The sequence below is a fragment of the Lepidochelys kempii genome, chromosome 5 (assembly GCF_965140265.1).
Source record: "Lepidochelys kempii isolate rLepKem1 chromosome 5, rLepKem1.hap2, whole genome shotgun sequence".
Lineage (NCBI taxonomy): Eukaryota > Metazoa > Chordata > Testudines > Cheloniidae > Lepidochelys > Lepidochelys kempii.
In genome coordinates, this window is record NC_133260.1 from 140,028 (window position 1) to 157,617 (window position 17,590).

Consider the following 17,590-nt stretch of genomic DNA (forward strand, 5'->3'; position numbering starts at 1 on the left):
GGGTCATCCGCAAGATACGAATCAACAGAGCATACATCATTCTCATTGTCCCCACATGGCCCAGACAGACTTGGTTTCCGTACCTGTCATGCCTAGCAGTCTGTGCCCCACAACCGCTGCCCTTATAGATGGACCTCCTGTCCCAGAACAAGGGCCTGATGCTCCATCCAGACTCAGCAAAGCTCTATCTCAAAGGTGGCTCCTGTGTGGTTCCAACATGGAGAATTGAACTGCTCGGAGAAAGTAAAACAGGTATTACTAAATAGCCGTCACCTCACCACTAGGAATACTTACCACCACAAGTGGAGAAGATTCTCCCTTTGGTGCCAGCAAAAACAGCTGGACGCGACTAAGGCGCCTCTAGCTATGATCCTAGACTACCTACTAGAACTGAAGGAAACGGGGTTAGCCATAAGTTCTGTTAAAGTACACCTGGCTGCCATCACGGCCTCCATGAGCGATAGAAGGGGCTTCAATATTCGCTCACCCGATTACACAATGCTTTCTTGCAGATATACAGAACATGCACCCAGAAGTATGCCAACCTATGCCACCATGGGATCTCAATCTTGTGCTCAAATGTCTCACAAGACCACCCTTCGAACCTCTAGCAATCTGCTCGCTCTTACATATGTCAATGAATGCCACTAGGAATGCAACCATCACGTCTGCAAGACATGTCAGCGAAATAGGAGTGTTGATGGCTGTACCATCGTACACTGTATTTACCAAAGACAAAATCATGTTATGTCCTCACCCAAAATTCTTGCCCAAAGTGACTACACATTTTCATATTAACCAAACCATACACTTACCTGCCTTCTATCCCAAGCCACATAAGGATTCTCAAGAAGCAACGTTACACACGCTAGATGTCAGATGGGCTGTAGCCTTCAACTTGGACAGAACTAAACCATTTCACAAGTCACCAAGACTGTTCGTCTCTACAGCAGAACGCTCCAAAGGTTCTACAGTATCGACCCAGAGACTCTCCAAATGAGTCTCTTCCGGTATTCAAACTTGCTACCACCTACAGAACAAAGAATGCCCTGTGGGCATCAGATCCCACTCAACACAAGCCATGGCAACATCAATCGCATTCTTGAACAATGTCCCCTTAATAGATGTTTGTAGAGCTGCAACCTGGACATTGGAGCACACTTTTGCAAAGCATTACGCTATCACCCAAGGCCTTATCTCAGTTTCTATCATTGGCCTCACAGTGCTCTCATCACACACTTATACGTAACTCCAAACCCCTGCCATCCCTAGGGGGATACTGCTCTACAAGCACCTAGAGTGGAGCACCCACAGGGACATCGCTCAAAGAAGTTACTCACCTTGTGAAGTACCGATGGTTCTTTGAGATGTGTGTCCCCGTGGGTGCTCCACTACCCACCCTCCTCCCTTCTACTTCAGAGTTCACACAGCCGAGCTCTGCGGTGGGGAGGGGACGGAGGGGACGGTCGGGGGTGTGTGCGCTACAGGAGGCACCAATGGCTGCACGAGACAGCTCCTGTGCGCGCCCTTCCCCCGACCGAGTACTGCGGCGAAAAATCTCCGATCTCTGGCGCAGAGACACACCAACACCTAGAGTGGCGCACCTACAGGGACACACATCTCAAAGAACCGTCGTTACTGCACAAGGTGAGTAACTTCTTTCTCAATCCCATCGTTTCAGGGGCATCCTAGTAAACTGTCAGCTGCTTTTTCAACTGAAGTGTGTGGGGGGAGTAAGAGAAGAGTGGTGTACATGTGGTGGGAGAGACAGCAGGCTGACCGACCTATCCTGAGGCAGCCCCCAGCTCTGCTCGGCACAGCAGTCTCTCCGGAAGCAGTCTGCTTTGCCTGCCTGCCTATGGTTCCGTGATTCCGTCTTGAGTTCTCCCACAGCCTCCTCAGCTGCCAGGAGCAGAATCCTGAGAAGCTCTGTGAGCTCTCCATGTTGAGGAATGTCAAAGCAGCACAGCAGTGTGTGTCCTGTCCTCCCACAACCCCTGACCTCAGCTCCCCACAGCAGCAGTCTGTGTGCAGCTGTGTTCCTAGTGCAGGGCAGAACAAGAGCATTCCACGTTAATGATTTGCTCTTTGTTCCCCAAAACGAAGCACAGCTGTTACTTCCCGGAGCTTTGAAAAGGGAGGGACGCATGCCTGCAGGGCAGCAGAGATCAAAACAGTGAGCAGAGCTGTCATGGCAGGCATTGTGGGATACTGGTGGAAGCCAGTTATGTCAACAAAACAAACAACAGTGTCTACACTGGCACCTTGTCACTTAAACTTTTGCCACAAAAAGCCTTATGCCTCTTGATGAGGTGGTTTTATTTTGTCAGTAAAACAGCAGAGTTTTTTTCACCAAAAGTAGCTTTGTAGTGTGTACACCACCCCTGTTTTGTCAGCAAAAGGCAGCTTTTGCTGACAAAACTTTGTAGTGTAGACAAGGCCTTAGAGTCCCATATCCTGTGTACTGGGAAGCAGTGACTTTGAAAAAGATTTGAGAGAAATGGTGGATAATCAGTTGAACTCAAACTCCTAATGTGACGCTGTGGCCAAAAGAGCTAGTGTGATCCTGGGATGCATGAACAAGAGAATCTCAGGTTATTTTACTTCTGTCTTTGGCACTGGTGTGATGGCTGCTGGAATCCTGTGTCCAGTTCTGGTTCCCATAATTCAAGAAGGATGTGGATAAATTGGAGAGGATTCAGAAAAGAGCCACGAGAATGATTAAAGGATTTAGAAACCCTGCCTTATAGTGATAGACTCAAGGAACTCAATCTATTTATCTTAACAAAGAGAAGATTAGGGTGTGACTTGATTAGAGTCTAAATACCCACTTGGGGAACAAATATTTAATAATGAGATCTTCAGTCTAGCAGAGAAAGGTGTAAGATGATCTAGTGGCTGGAAGTTGAAGTTAGACAAATTCAGACTGGAAATGAGGCATGAATTTTTAACAGTAAGAGTAATTAATCACTGGAACAATTTACCAAGGGTTGTGGTGGATTTTCCATCACTGACAATTTTTAAATCAAGATTGGATTATTTTCTAAAAGATCTGCTCTAGGAATTATTTTGGGGAAGTTCCATGTCCTCGGCTACACAGATCAGACTAGATGATCACAGTGGTCCCTTCTGGCTTTAGAATCTATGAATCTGTGGGAGGTGTGACGGGGTTGGGCCAGATGGCTACAGAAGAGTGATAGAAGGCAGATATGTTAGCCACAGGTTAAGTAGATCCCTTTTCCCTGGGTAAGGTAACAGGGAAGGTTCCAAACCAATCAGGAACTTTCTGGAAACAATTAAGGCAGACAGGCTGATTAGAACACCTACAACCAATTAAGAAGCTGCTAGAATCAATTAAGGCAGGCTAATCAGGGCACCTGGGTTTAAAAAGGAGCTCGCTTCAGTTTGTAGTGTGTGTGTAAGGAGCTGGGAGCAAGAGGCACTAGGAGCTGAGAGTGAGAATGCGTACTGTTGGAGGACTGAGGAGTACAAGCATTATCAGACACCAAGAGGAAGGTCCTATGGTGAGGATAAAGAAGGTTTTGGGAGGAGGCCATGGGGAAGTATCCCAATGAGTTGTAGCTGTCGCACAGCTGTTCCAGGAGGCTCTCTAGACAGCTGCATTCCACAGGGCCGTGGGCTGGAACCCAGAGTAGAGGGCAGGCCCGGGTTCCCCCCAAGCCTCCCAACTCCTGGTCAGACACAGGAGAAGTTGACCTGGACTGTGGGTTCACGAAAACGGTGAAACTGAGGGCTGCCGCAAATCTCCAAGGTGAGCAAATCTGCCAATAAGCACAAGACCCACCAAGGTAGAGGAGGGACTTTGTCAGAGAGGGCACATAGTCCCTGGGGAAGGTGGGGCTTCCCCTGGAAACTGTGGATTTTCTCAGTATTTGCAATGTACCCATCACCATGGTATAACAGAACCCCATTTATCCGAGCCTTCATTATCCAGCTCTTCGTGTTAACCAAACAACCAGCGCGCACACAGGATAGCATACATGAACTGTTACTTCTAGTAAAGAGCAGAAATGATAAACTCAAGCAACTGCAAAATAATAGTGTTGCTGTTGTTGCAACTTAAAATGATTATTCTGCATTTTTAAAAACTGGTACTCTTTACTGGAAGTAGCTGTTCAGATACACTGAAAATAAAAAAGGAGTGTGTGTTTTAATGCTTCTCTGGGAGGGGTCAGATAGTTTAAAAGCAACTCCATAGAATCATAGAATATCAGGGTTGGAAGGGACCCCAGAAGGTCATCTAGTCCAACCCCCTGCTCAAAGCAGGACCAATTCCCAGTTAAATCATCCCAGCCAGGGCTTTGTCAAGCCTGACCTTAAAAACCTCTAAGGAAGGAGATTCTACCACCTCCCTAGGTAACGCATTCCAGTGTTTCACCACCCTCTTAGTGAAAAAGTTTTTCCTAATATCCAATCTAAACCTCCCCCACTGCAACTTGAGACCATTACTCCTCGTTCTGTCATCTGCTACCATTGAGAACAGTCTAGAGCCATCCTCTTTGGAACCCCCTTTCAGGTAGTTGAAAGCAGCTATCAAATCCCCCCTCATTCTTCTCTTCTGCAGGCTAAACAATCCCAGCTCCCTCAGCCTCTCCTCATAACTCATGTGTTCCAGTCCCCTAATCATTTTTGTTGCCCTTCGCTGGACTCTCTCCAATTTATCCACATCCTTCTTGAAGTGTGGGGCCCAAAACTGGACACAGTACTCGAGATGAGGCCTCACCAATGTCGAATAGAGGGGAACGATCACGTCCCTCGATCTGCTCGCTATGCCCCTACTTATACACATCTTAAATAATGGATAGAAAGCTCTTTGCCCATTCTCCGGATTATCTGAATTTTTGATTATTCGATCTGGACCCGGTCCCAATTAGATTGGATAATTGGGGTTCTGCTGTATGTGAGCTCCTGTCTCAAGCTATTGCTTTGCTGATTTCCTTCTAAGATATACTCTGCATTCTTTGTAGGGCATTGGTGGAGAAACCTAGTGGCCTTATGTCTAGGAGCCCGGAATACCAGAATCACTGCTGTATTACCAAACATTAACAAACCCAGTGGGAGCAGCTAGGTGCTTAGCATTTTGAAAATTGGGCCATTTATTTCAACGCTTAAATATAGACTGAGGAGCCTAATTTAGGACAGATGAACATACACTTCCCCTGGATCGATAATCTTGGCCATAATTTATTAAACAGCTCATTTACATGGAAGTGAATTTTGTAACAAGGGAAGACACAGTTCAGGTTACTAATGTTCTGTGATTTAATACTTTGATTCAGTATTTGTTCAGGGGGTTACCCTCTAAGACATTCATTATTAAAATACTTAACATCTAGTTAAAGGAAAAGAGAGAATGGGAGGCTGAAGGTAGGAAATAAGGGGAGTGGGAGAATGGAGGAAAGAGAGCACAGTGGAAAGGATAACAACCTAATGGAACGAGGGGGAGAGAAAGGAAGTTACAGATGGAAAGAAAATGGAATAAAATGAGAAAGGAAGGCAAAGCAAGAAAAAATAAATATCTTCGGGTTATTCTGCCAGCCGTGCACCATCATTGTAGTGTCTGGGTATTATAATTTGTATTTCATTCCTGGTGTTTAGTCAAAATGCATCCATGGGAAGAGGATACAAAATTCATACAAATGTAAATGCAAAATGGTTGTTGTGTTGGACTCTTGCGAGATGAATTTATTTTAATTGAGGTGATTTAAATCACCAAGTGGAAAGCCTCTATTTTAGTGTTTTTCAAAATTTTTGTGCTAGTGACCCCATTTGGACTTGAAATAAAATCGTGACCTCCCCACTAGAAAAAATTGCAACCCCCCTACCTTTAGCATCACCGTCTGGGAGCTCATGACTGGGGCTCTGGGTCCCCTGCCACCTGTGGGGCCCCCAGCTGGGACTCTGGGCCTCCCGTGGGACTTTCTTCCCTGGCGACCCGATCAAAATGGAGTCATGACCCACTTTGGGGTCACAGCCCACAGTTTGAGACCCACTGTTCTATTTGATTCATCAATTTCAATCAGCTTTTTTATTTGTACTTCAGTTACTTTCTAAAGAAAAGTTAATTCTCATTTGCTGATATAATCATTAAAATATGTTGATTTACAACTAAATAGAGCCTTTACTCTAGACTTGGTACATCTTTTTGCTACTTAAGAGAATACACTGTTTATTTAAGCAATTATAATGCTTAATATTTTCAGATTCTTATTAATTGTACATTTTAGTATGTTAGAAAATAGTGAATGAGATGTTGCTTATTTACTAGATAATTTACTTTTTGCTCATGATTTATGTCAAGCTGCATCTGTGGGAGCTGGAATTTAAATACCAAACATCTTATGAAATTTATTTGTATTAAACAAAGCCACCTTAAATATTTTGGATACATAAACTTCTCTTATGAAAACATCTTTTATATTTACAACTAAATTATAATAAGTTTAGGCCTTAACATATTTTGTATTAAATTCAGATTTTATTCTAAACAGGTAATTTTTAAAAAGAAAAACTTACTATAATTTAAATAACAATTAAAAAAAATCCAACGTAAATATTAAAAAAATCATGTTTAAAAAAAAATCATTGATTTTTTATCTGTCCTGGACTTTTGCGTGCTGCCAGCGTGGCTCTTGGTGCCATACACTTTGGTAGGGTGACCAGACAGCAAGTGTGAAAAATTTGGACGGGGGTGGGGGGTAATAGGAGCCTACATAAGAAAAAGACCCAAAAATTGGGACATCTGATCACCCTACACTTTGGGTTCCACTGTGCTTGGGTTGGGTTGGCAAATTGCTTCCCTTGCTCTGCTTCTCTCCCCAGGTTCAGTATGCTTCCAGTGGCTTCCTAGAGAAGAACAGAGACACTTTGCCAGCAAATATCCGGGGTCTCTTCATCAACAGTGTCACCCCACTACTGAGTGTGCTGTTCACAGGTTAGTCCCCCTGTTGCCGTGGGTGCCCGGTGGGTAGTGTCACCAATGATCCCTGAGTTCATGGACTGTGCTTAGGGGAGAGAATCAAACACTGCTATAAGAGCTGTGCACTGGCCAGGAGGCCGTGCCTGGGACACAGACATCTGCTTAATATTGGACCGTGTCCCCTTCAGTTGCATCCCCTTCACTGTTCCTCCAGCCCAAGGTGTCTGTCTTAGACTGATTTCAGAGTAGCAGCCGTGTTAGTCTGTATCCGCAAAAAGAAAAGGAGTATTTGTGGCACCTGAGAGACTGAGCTTATGCTCAAATAAATTTGTTAGTCTCTAAGGTGCCACAAATCCTCCTTTTCTTTTTGTCTTAGACTGAGTAACTGAATGTTTGCGCACCACACTGATCACAGCTACCCAGATGCAAAGTATTATCCCAGCCCTCCCATGGCAAAAGCATAAGTGCAGCAGACAAGCTTGTGCTGCCCTTAGTGCACCGTCTCACTCCTGCTCTGCCAGGGCCTACAGTTCCAGAAGGGTTTTGTGGAGGCTACAGCATCAGTGCTCCTAGGTAAGCAGGCTTCCCTCTCATGGTCTGGGAGCCATGACTAAATCTGTCAGCAAACTATAGAGCCTGCTGAGCAGTTAGGCCCCAGTTTATTGGAGGGGGAGGATAAAAGCAAATCCACCCCCGACACATTACTCCTGAGGGAATTCTGCAATAAAAAATTAAAAATTCTGTGCACAATATTTTAAAATGCTGCAAAATTCTGCATATTTATTTGTCAAAATAACACAATATAATCACACCAGTTTCAATTATTTTTGGTCATTTATTTCAAAATACCTGTCAACAAGTATCTCTGTAACAATACAGATAACAACAAAGATTCAGGAAACGTTTTTTGTCAAATAAATTCCTTACTAGGCATATTAATACAGAACTCTGAGTAATAATTCATTTAAATGACCGTACAGAACCGTATTTCCCACACCCCTCAGAAGCAGTGCAAAGGCTTGGGGGTGTCAGAGGCAATGGAGGAGTTGAGGGACAGGGAAGTAAATTGCTGGGAAGGAGCCTGGGTGTGAACTTGGAGGGTTGTTGGGTATGGGTGGGGAAAGTATGGAACAAGTTTTTTGGGGGGTCAGGGAGGGATTGTTAAGGAGCTTCCCCGATGCAGACCCTGGCTGACCTCTAGCCTTTCTCGTCAGGCATATCTTCCCCTGTTCCCATGTGTTCCTGCACCCCCATGTGTCCTTGCACCCCCTGTCCACATGTGTCCCTCCACCCACATTCATACACAGTATTCTTGTCAGCAAGTTAAGGAAGTATGGGCTGGATGAATGCACTATAAGATGGGTAGAAAGCTGGCTAGATTGTCGGGCTCAACGGGTAGTGATCAATGGCTCCATGTCTAGTTGGCAGCCGGTATCAAGTGGAGTGCCCCAAGGGTCGGTCCTGGGGCCGGTTTTGTTCAATACCTTCATAAATGATCTGGAGGATGGTGTGGATTGCACCCTCAGCAAGTTTGCAGATGACACTAAACTGGGAGGAGTGGTAGATACGCTGGAGGGGAGGGATAGGATACAGAAGGACCTAGACAAATTGGAGGATTGGGCCAAAAGGAATCTGATGAGGTTCAATAAGGATAAGTGCAGGGTCCTGCACTTAGGACGGAAGAACCCAATGCACAGCTACAGACTAGGGACCAAATGGCTAGGCAGCAGTTCTGCGGAAAAGGACCTAGGGGTGACAGTGGACGAGAAGCTGGATATGAGTCAGCAGTGTGCCCTTGTTGCCAAGAAGGCCAATGGCATTTTGGGATGTATAAGTAGGGGCATAGCGAGCAGATCGAGGGACGTGATCGTTCCCCTCTATTCGACATTGGTGAGGCCTCATCTGAAGTACTGTGTCCAGTTTTGGGCCCCGCACTTCAAGAAGGATGTGGATAAATTGGAGAGAGTCCAGCGAAGGGCAACAAAAATGATTAGGGGACTGGAACACATGAGTTATGAGGAGAGGCTGAGGGAGCTGGGATTGTTTAGCCTGCAGAAGAGAAGAATGAGGGGGGATTTGATAGCTGCTTTCAACTACCTGAAAGGGGGTTCCAAAGAGGATGGCTCTAGACTGTTCTCAATGGTAGCAGATGACAGAACGAGGAGTAATGGTCTCAAGTTGCAGTGGGGGAGGTTTAGATTGGATATTAGGAAAAACTTTTTCACTAAGAGGGTGGTGAAACACTGGAATGCGTTACCTAGGGAGGTGGTAGAATCTCCTTCCTTAGAGGTTTTTAAGGTCAGGCTTGACAAAGCCCTGGCTGGGATGATTTAACTGGGAATTGGTCCTGCTTTGAGCAGGGGGTTGGACTAGATGACCTTCTGGGGTCCCTTCCAACCTTGATATTCTATGATTCTATGATACACCCACTGCCCCTATCCCCATGTGGCCCTGCACCCCTCCCCCAGTCCCTATGTGTTCCTGTACCCCCTCCCCCTGTCTGGATGTGTGTCTGGGCCTCCACCCAGCCACCCCCCTGTTCCCATGTGGCTCTGTACCCCCTCCCCCATCACCATGTGTCTCTGTATGCCCACCCAGCCACTCCCCTATCCCCCTTCCCCCTGTCCCCATGTGTCTCTGTACACCCACTCAGCCACCCTCTGTAGCTCTGCACCCCCTCCCCCATCACCATGTGGCCCTGCACCTCCACTCCCATTCAGACCCTTTCCCAGTCTGTCCTCCCCCACTAGACCTTATGAGCCCCTGTCTGACCCCCACCACATCCCACGCTGTCTGACTCCCTTTAGCCCCGTCTCCTGACCTGGCCTGACAGGCACAGCAACCCTAAGTGTCCTGTCGTGGGCAAAAGGCAGAACTGCAGCAACATTTCAGCAGAAGCTTTTTTCTGTGCAAAAAAATAAAAATGTGTGGCTCATTAATTACGCATGCACGCAGTAGCGCAGCATTCCCCCAGGAGTAACACATACTCATGGTAGTGGAAGCATCCCTCAAAGGCTATCCTGTAGATGGTGGAAGTGTCTCCCAGGGTCTGGCTACTTGGAGGTCTTGTTTAGCTCTGAAATAAAGGAGGCAGTCTTTTCATTTCTCCTGCACAGGTAATGCCCACCTCAGCCCCAAGACCTGGCATGACCTGTTCTTTGTAAAAGCTGCTTGTAGTCAGATGCTCCTCTCTCCAAGTGGCAACACATGATTAATGGGCACCTTTCAGCTAAAGGCTAATGTTTATCTTTTCAGTATCAAGGGCTGTGTGGTGTCTGTAAAGGAAATGTGGCCTTGGCCACTTTGTCATTTTCATTATGGCTGGAAAGCTGGACAAGTTATATCAATTCCAAGAATCAGCCATTTCTTCACCTTCTTGCCCTAGATCAAATAGCCCACCTCCCTGGGGCCAGTGCAGGATTATCCCCTATTATACATTCACTAGTGTTAATTTTCAAAGAGAAGCAATGGGGCTTCCATTTCCCTGGAGACACTGTTTCTTCCATGAAGGCCATATCCCCTTTTGCATCTTACTCTAGGGGAGCTTTTCCTGATTTCCAACCTGTATCTAATGTTAATTAACATTAGGGCTGTCAATTAATCGCAGGTTTCAGAGTAACAGCTGTGTTAGTCTGTATTCGCAAAAAGAAAAGGAGTACTTGTGGCACCTTAGAGACTAACCAATTTATTTGAGCATGAGCTTTCGTGAGCTACAGGTCACTTCATCGGATGCATACTGTGGAAACTGCAGAAGACATTATATATCGCAGTTAATTCCCGCAATTAACTCAAAAAATTAATTGCGATAAAAAAAGATTAATTGCAGTTTTAATCACACTGTTAAACAGTAGACTACCAAATGAAATTTATTACATTTTTTGGGTGTTTGTCTACATTTTCAAATATATTGATTTAAATTATAACACAGAATACAAAGTGTACAGTGCTCACTTTATATTATTTTATTACAAATATTTGCACTGTAAAAATGATAAAAGAAATAGTATTTTTCAATTCATCTCATACAAGTATTGTAATACAATCTCTTTTTTGTGAAAATGCAACTTACAAATGCAGATTTTTTTTGTTATATAATTACACTCAAAAACAAAACAATGTAAAACTTTAGTGCCTACAAGTCTACTCAGTCCTACTTCTTGTTCAGCCAATCGCTAAGACAAACAAGTTTGTTTATATTTACAGGAGATATTGCTTCCCTCTTCTTATTTACAATGTCACCTGAAAGTGAGAACAGGCGTTCGCATGGCACTTTTGTAGCCGGCATTACAAGGTATTTACTTGCCAGATTTGGCCACCATTCCAGAGGACATGCTTCCATGCTGATGACGCTTTTTTAAAAAAATGTGTGAATTAAATTTTGACTGAACTCCTTGGGGGAGAATAGTATGTCTCCTGCTCTGTTTTACCCACATTCTGCCATATATTTCATGTTATAGGAGTCTCAGATGATGACCCAGCACATGTTCATTTTCAGAACACTTTCACTGTAGATTTGACAAAATGCAAAGAAGGTACCAATGTGAGATTTCAAAAGATAGCTACAGCACTCGACCCAAGGGTTAAGAATCTGAAATGCCTTCCAAACTCTGAGAGGGATGAGGTGTAGAGCATGCTTTCAAAAGTCTTAAAAGAGCAACACTCTGATGAGAGAAACCACAGAACCCAAACCACCAAAAAAGAAAATCAACCTTCTGCTGGTGTGATCTGACTCAGATGATGAAAGTGAACATGCGTCGGTCTGCACTGTTTTGGATCATTATCGAGCAGAACCCGTCATCAGCATGGACTCATGTCCTCTGGAATTGTGAAGCATGAAGGGACATATGAATTGTTAGTGCATCTGGCATGTAAAGATTTTGTGACGCCGGCTACAACAGTGCCATGCGAATGCCTGTTCTCACTTTCATTGTAAATAAGACATTGTAAATAAGAAGAGGGAAGCAATATCTTCTGCAAATGTACACAAGCTTGTTTGTCTGAGTGACTGGCTGAACAAGAAGTAGGACTGAGTGGACTTGCAGGCTCTAAAGTTTTACATTGTTTTATTTTTGAATGCAGTTTTTTTTGTACATAATTCTACATTTGTAAGTTCAACTTTCATGATAAAGAGATTGCAGCCGGTGTCAAGTGGAGTGCCCCAGGGGTCGGTCCTGGGGCCGGTTTTGTTTAATATCTTCATAAATGATCTGGAGGATGGTGTGGATTGCACTCTCAGCAAATTTGCGGATGATACTAAACTAGGAGGAGTGGTAGATATGCTGGAGGGCAGGGATAGGATACAGAGGGACCTAGACAAATTGGAGGATTGGGCCAAAAGAAATCTGATGAGGTTCAATAAGGATAAGTGCAGGGTCCTGCACTTAGGACGGAAGAACCCAATGCACGACTACAGATTAGGGACTAAATGGCTAGGCAGCAGTTCTGCGGAAAAGGACCTAGGGGTGACAGTGGACGAGAAGCTGGGTATGAGTCAGCAGTGTGCCCTTGCTGCCAAGAATGCCAATGGCATTTTGGGATGTATAAGTAGGGGCATAGCGAGCAGATCGAGGGACGTGATCGTTCCCCTCTATTCGACATTGGTGAGGCCTCATCTGGAGTACTGTGTCCAGTTTTGGGCCCCACACTACAAGAAGGATGTAGATAAATTGGAGAGAGTCCAGCGAAGGGCAACAAAAATGATTAGGGGTCTGGAACACATGAGTTATGAGGAGAGGCTGAGGGAACTGGGATTGTTTAGTCTGCAGAAGAGAAGAATGAGGGGGGATTTGATAGCTGCTTTCAACTACCTGAGAGGGGGTTCCAGAGAGGATGGTTCTAGACTATTCTCAGTGGCAGAAGAGGACAGAACGAGGAGTAATGGTCTCAAGTTGCAGTGGGGGAGGTTTAGGTTGGATATTAGGAAAAACTTTTTCACTAAGAGGGTGGTGAAACACTGGAATGCGTTACCTAGGGAGGTGGTAGAATCTCCTTCCTTAGAAGTTTTTAAGGTCAGGCTTGAGAAAGCCCTGTCTGGGATGATTTAATTGGGGATTGGTCCTGCTTTGAGCAGGGGGTTGGACTAGATGACCTCCTGAGGTCCCTTCCAACCCTGATATTCTATGATTCTATTACAGTACTTGTATGAGGTGAATTGGAAAAATACTATTTCATTTTTTTACAGCACAAATATTTGTAATAAAAATAAATATAAAGTGAGTACTGTGTTCTGTGTTGTAATTGAAATCAATATATTTGAAAATGTAGAAAACATCCAAAATATTTACATAAATGGTATTATACTATTGTTTAACAGTGCAATTAATCGGGATTAATTTTTTTGTCACTTCACAGCCCTAATTAACATTATTTGTAGCACCCTCATCCTTGCTAGTTGATTCTGAGGAGTTGCCCTTTATAATTTTTCTCCCCGTTCTTGATGTTTATGCCTTCATGTATTTGTGAAGAGTTTTCCCTTCCCTCCCTTACTGTCTCTTAGTGAAAGAATGGAATAGTCTGGCTCTTTCCACCCTGATTAGTGCCATGGCTCTTCTTTGAACTCTCTTCAGTTTGTCTATTATGTGGTTCACAAAGATGACTCCATGTCCCAGGCACAGCTGCAGTATTCCAAAGTCAGACTATTCTGCCTTGCTTTGTGATATGGCAGTCCATGCAGTTGTATGTGCAGCCCAAAACTGTAGAATCATAGAATATCAGGGTTGGAAGGGACCCCAGAAGGTCATCTAGTCCAACCCCCTGCTCGAAGCAGGACCAATTCCCAGTTAAATCATCCCAGCCAGGGCTTTGTCAAGCCTGACCTTAAAAACCTCTAAGGAAGGAGATTCTACCACCTCCCTAGGTAACGCATTCCAGTGTTTCACCACCCTCTTAGTGAAAAAGTTTTTCCTAATATGCAAACTAAACCTCCCCCACTGCAACTTGAGACCATTACTCCTCGTTCTGTCTTCTGCTACCGTTGAGAACAGTCTAGAACCATCCTCTCATGTACTGACATCATGGTTCAGGGTTATCTTTAAACAAAGCCTTGGTTTTACTCTGTTACTTGGCAAACACCCAAAAGCATTCATTCAAATTAAATTTAATTAGGCACAGGAAAAAACAGGAAATTAAAACAGGCATTTCTATTGAAACTGTTGTTGAGTGATTATGCAAAACAAACTTAGTCAGACCTTATCAATGTCTTTCTCCTTTTGTAGTCAAAATATTAGAATCTCTTATTTTCAGAGCAAATTTTCTATGATGAACAGGAGAAAGTTAATTTTACTCTCGGTCCTGATGTGAAAGATATTCACTCATCCTGTTCTTAACAAACAGACAGCCACAAAGGTGGAGGAGAGACCGGATAGAAAAGATGGGTGAAATATGGCTTTTGATTATGTTTTTGGAATACTGTACTGCTGGTTAGTTATCAGTGGATGCTTTGGCTGGCATGTCGACCATGACACCTGTTGCTTGGGCCCTGGTTAGTTATGTTTTGGTCAGTGCTGTCATCTGGTTGGATCCTTTCTCCTTAAACAACACAGGTTTGGATGATCACAGGATAGTTGATTTCAGGATTGAATGAAAAGCCAAGAGAGTGAGATAGGATAAAAGGAAAGAAACAGTAAACATAAGAATGGCCCTTCTGGGTCAGACCAAAGGTCCATCTAGCCCCGTATCCTGTCTTCCAACAGGGGCCAGTGCCAGGTGCCCCAGAGGGAATGAACAGAACAGGGAATCAAGTGATCCATCCCCTTGTCGCTCATTCCTAGCTTCTGGCAAACGGAGGCTACGGACATCATTCCTGCCCATCCTGGCTAATAGTCATTGATGGACCTATTCTCCATGAATTTATCTTGTTCTTTTCTGAACGCTGTTATGGCCTTGGCCATCACAACATCCTCTGGCAAGCAGTTCCACAGGTTGACTGTGTGTTGTGTGAAGAAATACTTCCTTTTATTTGTTTTAAACCTGCTTCCTATTAATTTCATTTGGTGACTCCTACTTCTTGTGTTATGAGAAGTAGTAAACAACACTTCCTTATCTACTTTCTCTACACCAGTCATGATTTTATAGACCTCAATCATCTCTCTCCTTAGCCGTCTCTTTTCCAAGCTGAAAAGTCCCAGTCTTCTTAATCGCTCCTGATACGGAAGCCGTTCCATACCCCTAATAATTTTTGTTGCCCTTTTCTGAAACTTTTCCAATTCCAATGCATCTTTTTTTGAGATGGGGCGACCACATTTGCACAGAGTATTCAAGATGTGGGCGTACCATGGATTTATATAGAGGCAACATGATATTTTCTGTCCTATTATCTATCCCTTTCTTAATTATTCCCAGCATTCTTTTAGGTTTTTTGACTGCTGCTGCACATTGAGTGGATGTTTTCAGAGAAGTATCCAGTGACTTCAAGATCTTTCTTGAGTGGTAACAGCTAATTTAGACTCATCATTTTATATGTATAATTGGGATTATGCTTTCCAATGTGCATTACTTTGCATTTATCAACATTAAATTTCATCTGCCATTTTGTTGCCCAGTCACCCAGTTTTGAGAGATCCTTTTGTAGCTCTTTGCAGTCTGCCTGGGTCTTAACTATCTTTAGTAATTTTGTATCATCTGCAAATTTTGCCACTTCACTGTTTACCCCTTTTTCCAGATCATTTATGAATATGTTGAATAGGACAGGTCCCAAAACAGACACCTGGGGGATACGACTATTTACCTCTCTCCATTCTGAAAACTGACCATTTATACCTGCCCTTTGTTTCCTATCTTTTAACCAGTTACCAATCCATGAGAGCACCTTCCTTCTTATCCTGTGGCAGCTTACTTTGCATAAGAGCCTTTGGTGAAGGACCTTGTCAAAGGCTTTCTGAAAATCTGAGTATGCTATATCCACTGGATCCCCTTGGCCAACATGATTGTTGACCCCCTCAAAGATTTCTCTAATGATACCTCAATTTGGAACAGTTCCTCAGATCTGTCACCTAAAAAGAATGGCTCAGGTTTGGGAATCTCCCTCACATCCTCAGCCGTGAAGACCTATGCAAAGAATTCATTTAGTTTCTCCGCAATGGCTTTATCGTCCTTGAGTGCTCCTTTAGCACCTCAGTGTCCAGTGGGGCATAAAATAACACCATAAGGGTAGAGAATACAATATAGTGCTTTTGTAATGCTGCTAATCATATATCCCCACTGGTGGGCTGAGGACTGGATGACATGATAATGCAATGAGACAAGGTGGGTGAGGTAATATGTTTTATTGGACCAACATGTGTTGGTGAGAGAGAACAGCTTTTGAGTTGCACAGAGCTCTTCTTCAGGTCTCTTAGTGACACAAGTAGGTCCAGTAAAAGATATTATATTATCTCCCTTGTGTTTTTAATATCCTGGGACCGACACAGCTACGACCACATTGTGTATGATAATGCGATGACTTTTAGTACTCGCAGGCGAAAACAAAGTTCCTTAAACAGGAGCAAGGCCAGCCGGTCTTTCTCTCAGGAAGAAAGTCCTTCAGATGAGTTGCAGTGCTGACAGGAAGGGGGATGAACTTTGGGTATGTCTACACTACGAAATTAAGTCAAATTTATAGAAGTCAATTTTTTAGGAAGTGATTTTATAGAGTCGATTGTGTGTGTCTCTACTAAGCACGTTAAGTCGGCGGAGTGCGTCCACAGTACCGTGGCTAGCCTCGACTTTCGGAGCGTTGCACTGTGGATAGCTATCCCACAGTTCTTGCAGTCTCTGCCACCCATTGGAATTCTGGGTTAAGCTCCCAATGCCTGATGGGGCAAAAACATTGTTGCGGGTGGTTTTGGGTACATGTCGTCAGTTGCCCCTCCCTCCGTGAAAGCAATGGCAGACAATCGTTTTGCGCCTTTTTTCCATGCAGGTGCCATACTGCTTTCAGCAGACGGTGCAGTAGGATTGCTAACGGTCGTCATCAAACCACTGCTTTCACTGCAACTCTGCTCTCCTGCTTTTGTCTCGATAGTGAATTTCTCCATGTTGGCAGTCATGGGCTCCCGCTTCCGCTGCAATTCTGCTCTCATGAATCCACCTCGCAGGTCCTCTCGTTGTTCTCTATAAATATCTATTCTCTTGGCATCTGTCATCAGCCACTGCTTCCGCTACAACTCTGCTGTCCTGTAGACACCATACCACGGCAAGCATGGAGCCCACTCATCACCGTGGCAGTTATGAACATTGTAAACACCTTGCACATTATCATGCAGTATATGCAGAACCAGAACCTGCAAAAGCAGGCGAGGAGACGATGGCAGCGTGGTGATGAGAGTGATGAGGACATGGACACAGGTTTCTCTCAAAGTACAGGCCCTGGCAATTTGGTCATCCTGATGGCAAAGGGGCAGGCTCATGCTGTGGAATGCTGATTCTGGGCCCGGGAAACAAGCACAGACTGGTGGGATGGCATAGTTTTGCAGGCCTGGGATGATTCCCCTGCCCTGAAGCGCAGGAATACCAAGATGAGAGCAGCCCTCACAGTTCACAAGCAAGTGGTGATAGCCCTCTGTAAGCTTGCAGTGCCAGACGGCTACCAGTCAGTCAGGAATCCATTTGGAGTGGGCAAATCTACTGTGGGGGCTGCTGTGATCCAAGTAGCCAACGCAATCGCTGAGCTGC

General features: G+C 44.4%; 1 protein-coding gene across 8 annotated transcripts in view; it reads left to right on the forward strand.

Annotated features, from left to right (window-relative positions):
* The window catches only part of LOC140911037 (myosin-IIIb-like), a 155,083-nt gene that overhangs the window by 44,920 nt on the left and 92,573 nt on the right, over positions 1-17,590 (forward strand). For all 8 annotated transcript variants that reach the window (XR_012158817.1, XR_012158819.1, XR_012158820.1 and 5 more), the window contains exon 15: positions 6,844-6,955. Coding sequence is in view for 3 of the 8 variants with exons in the window: in XM_073343221.1 (XP_073199322.1) it covers positions 6,844-6,955 (112 nt within the window). In the remaining 5 variants the exon portion in view is untranslated. The remainder of the gene's footprint in view (positions 1-6,843; positions 6,956-17,590) is intronic.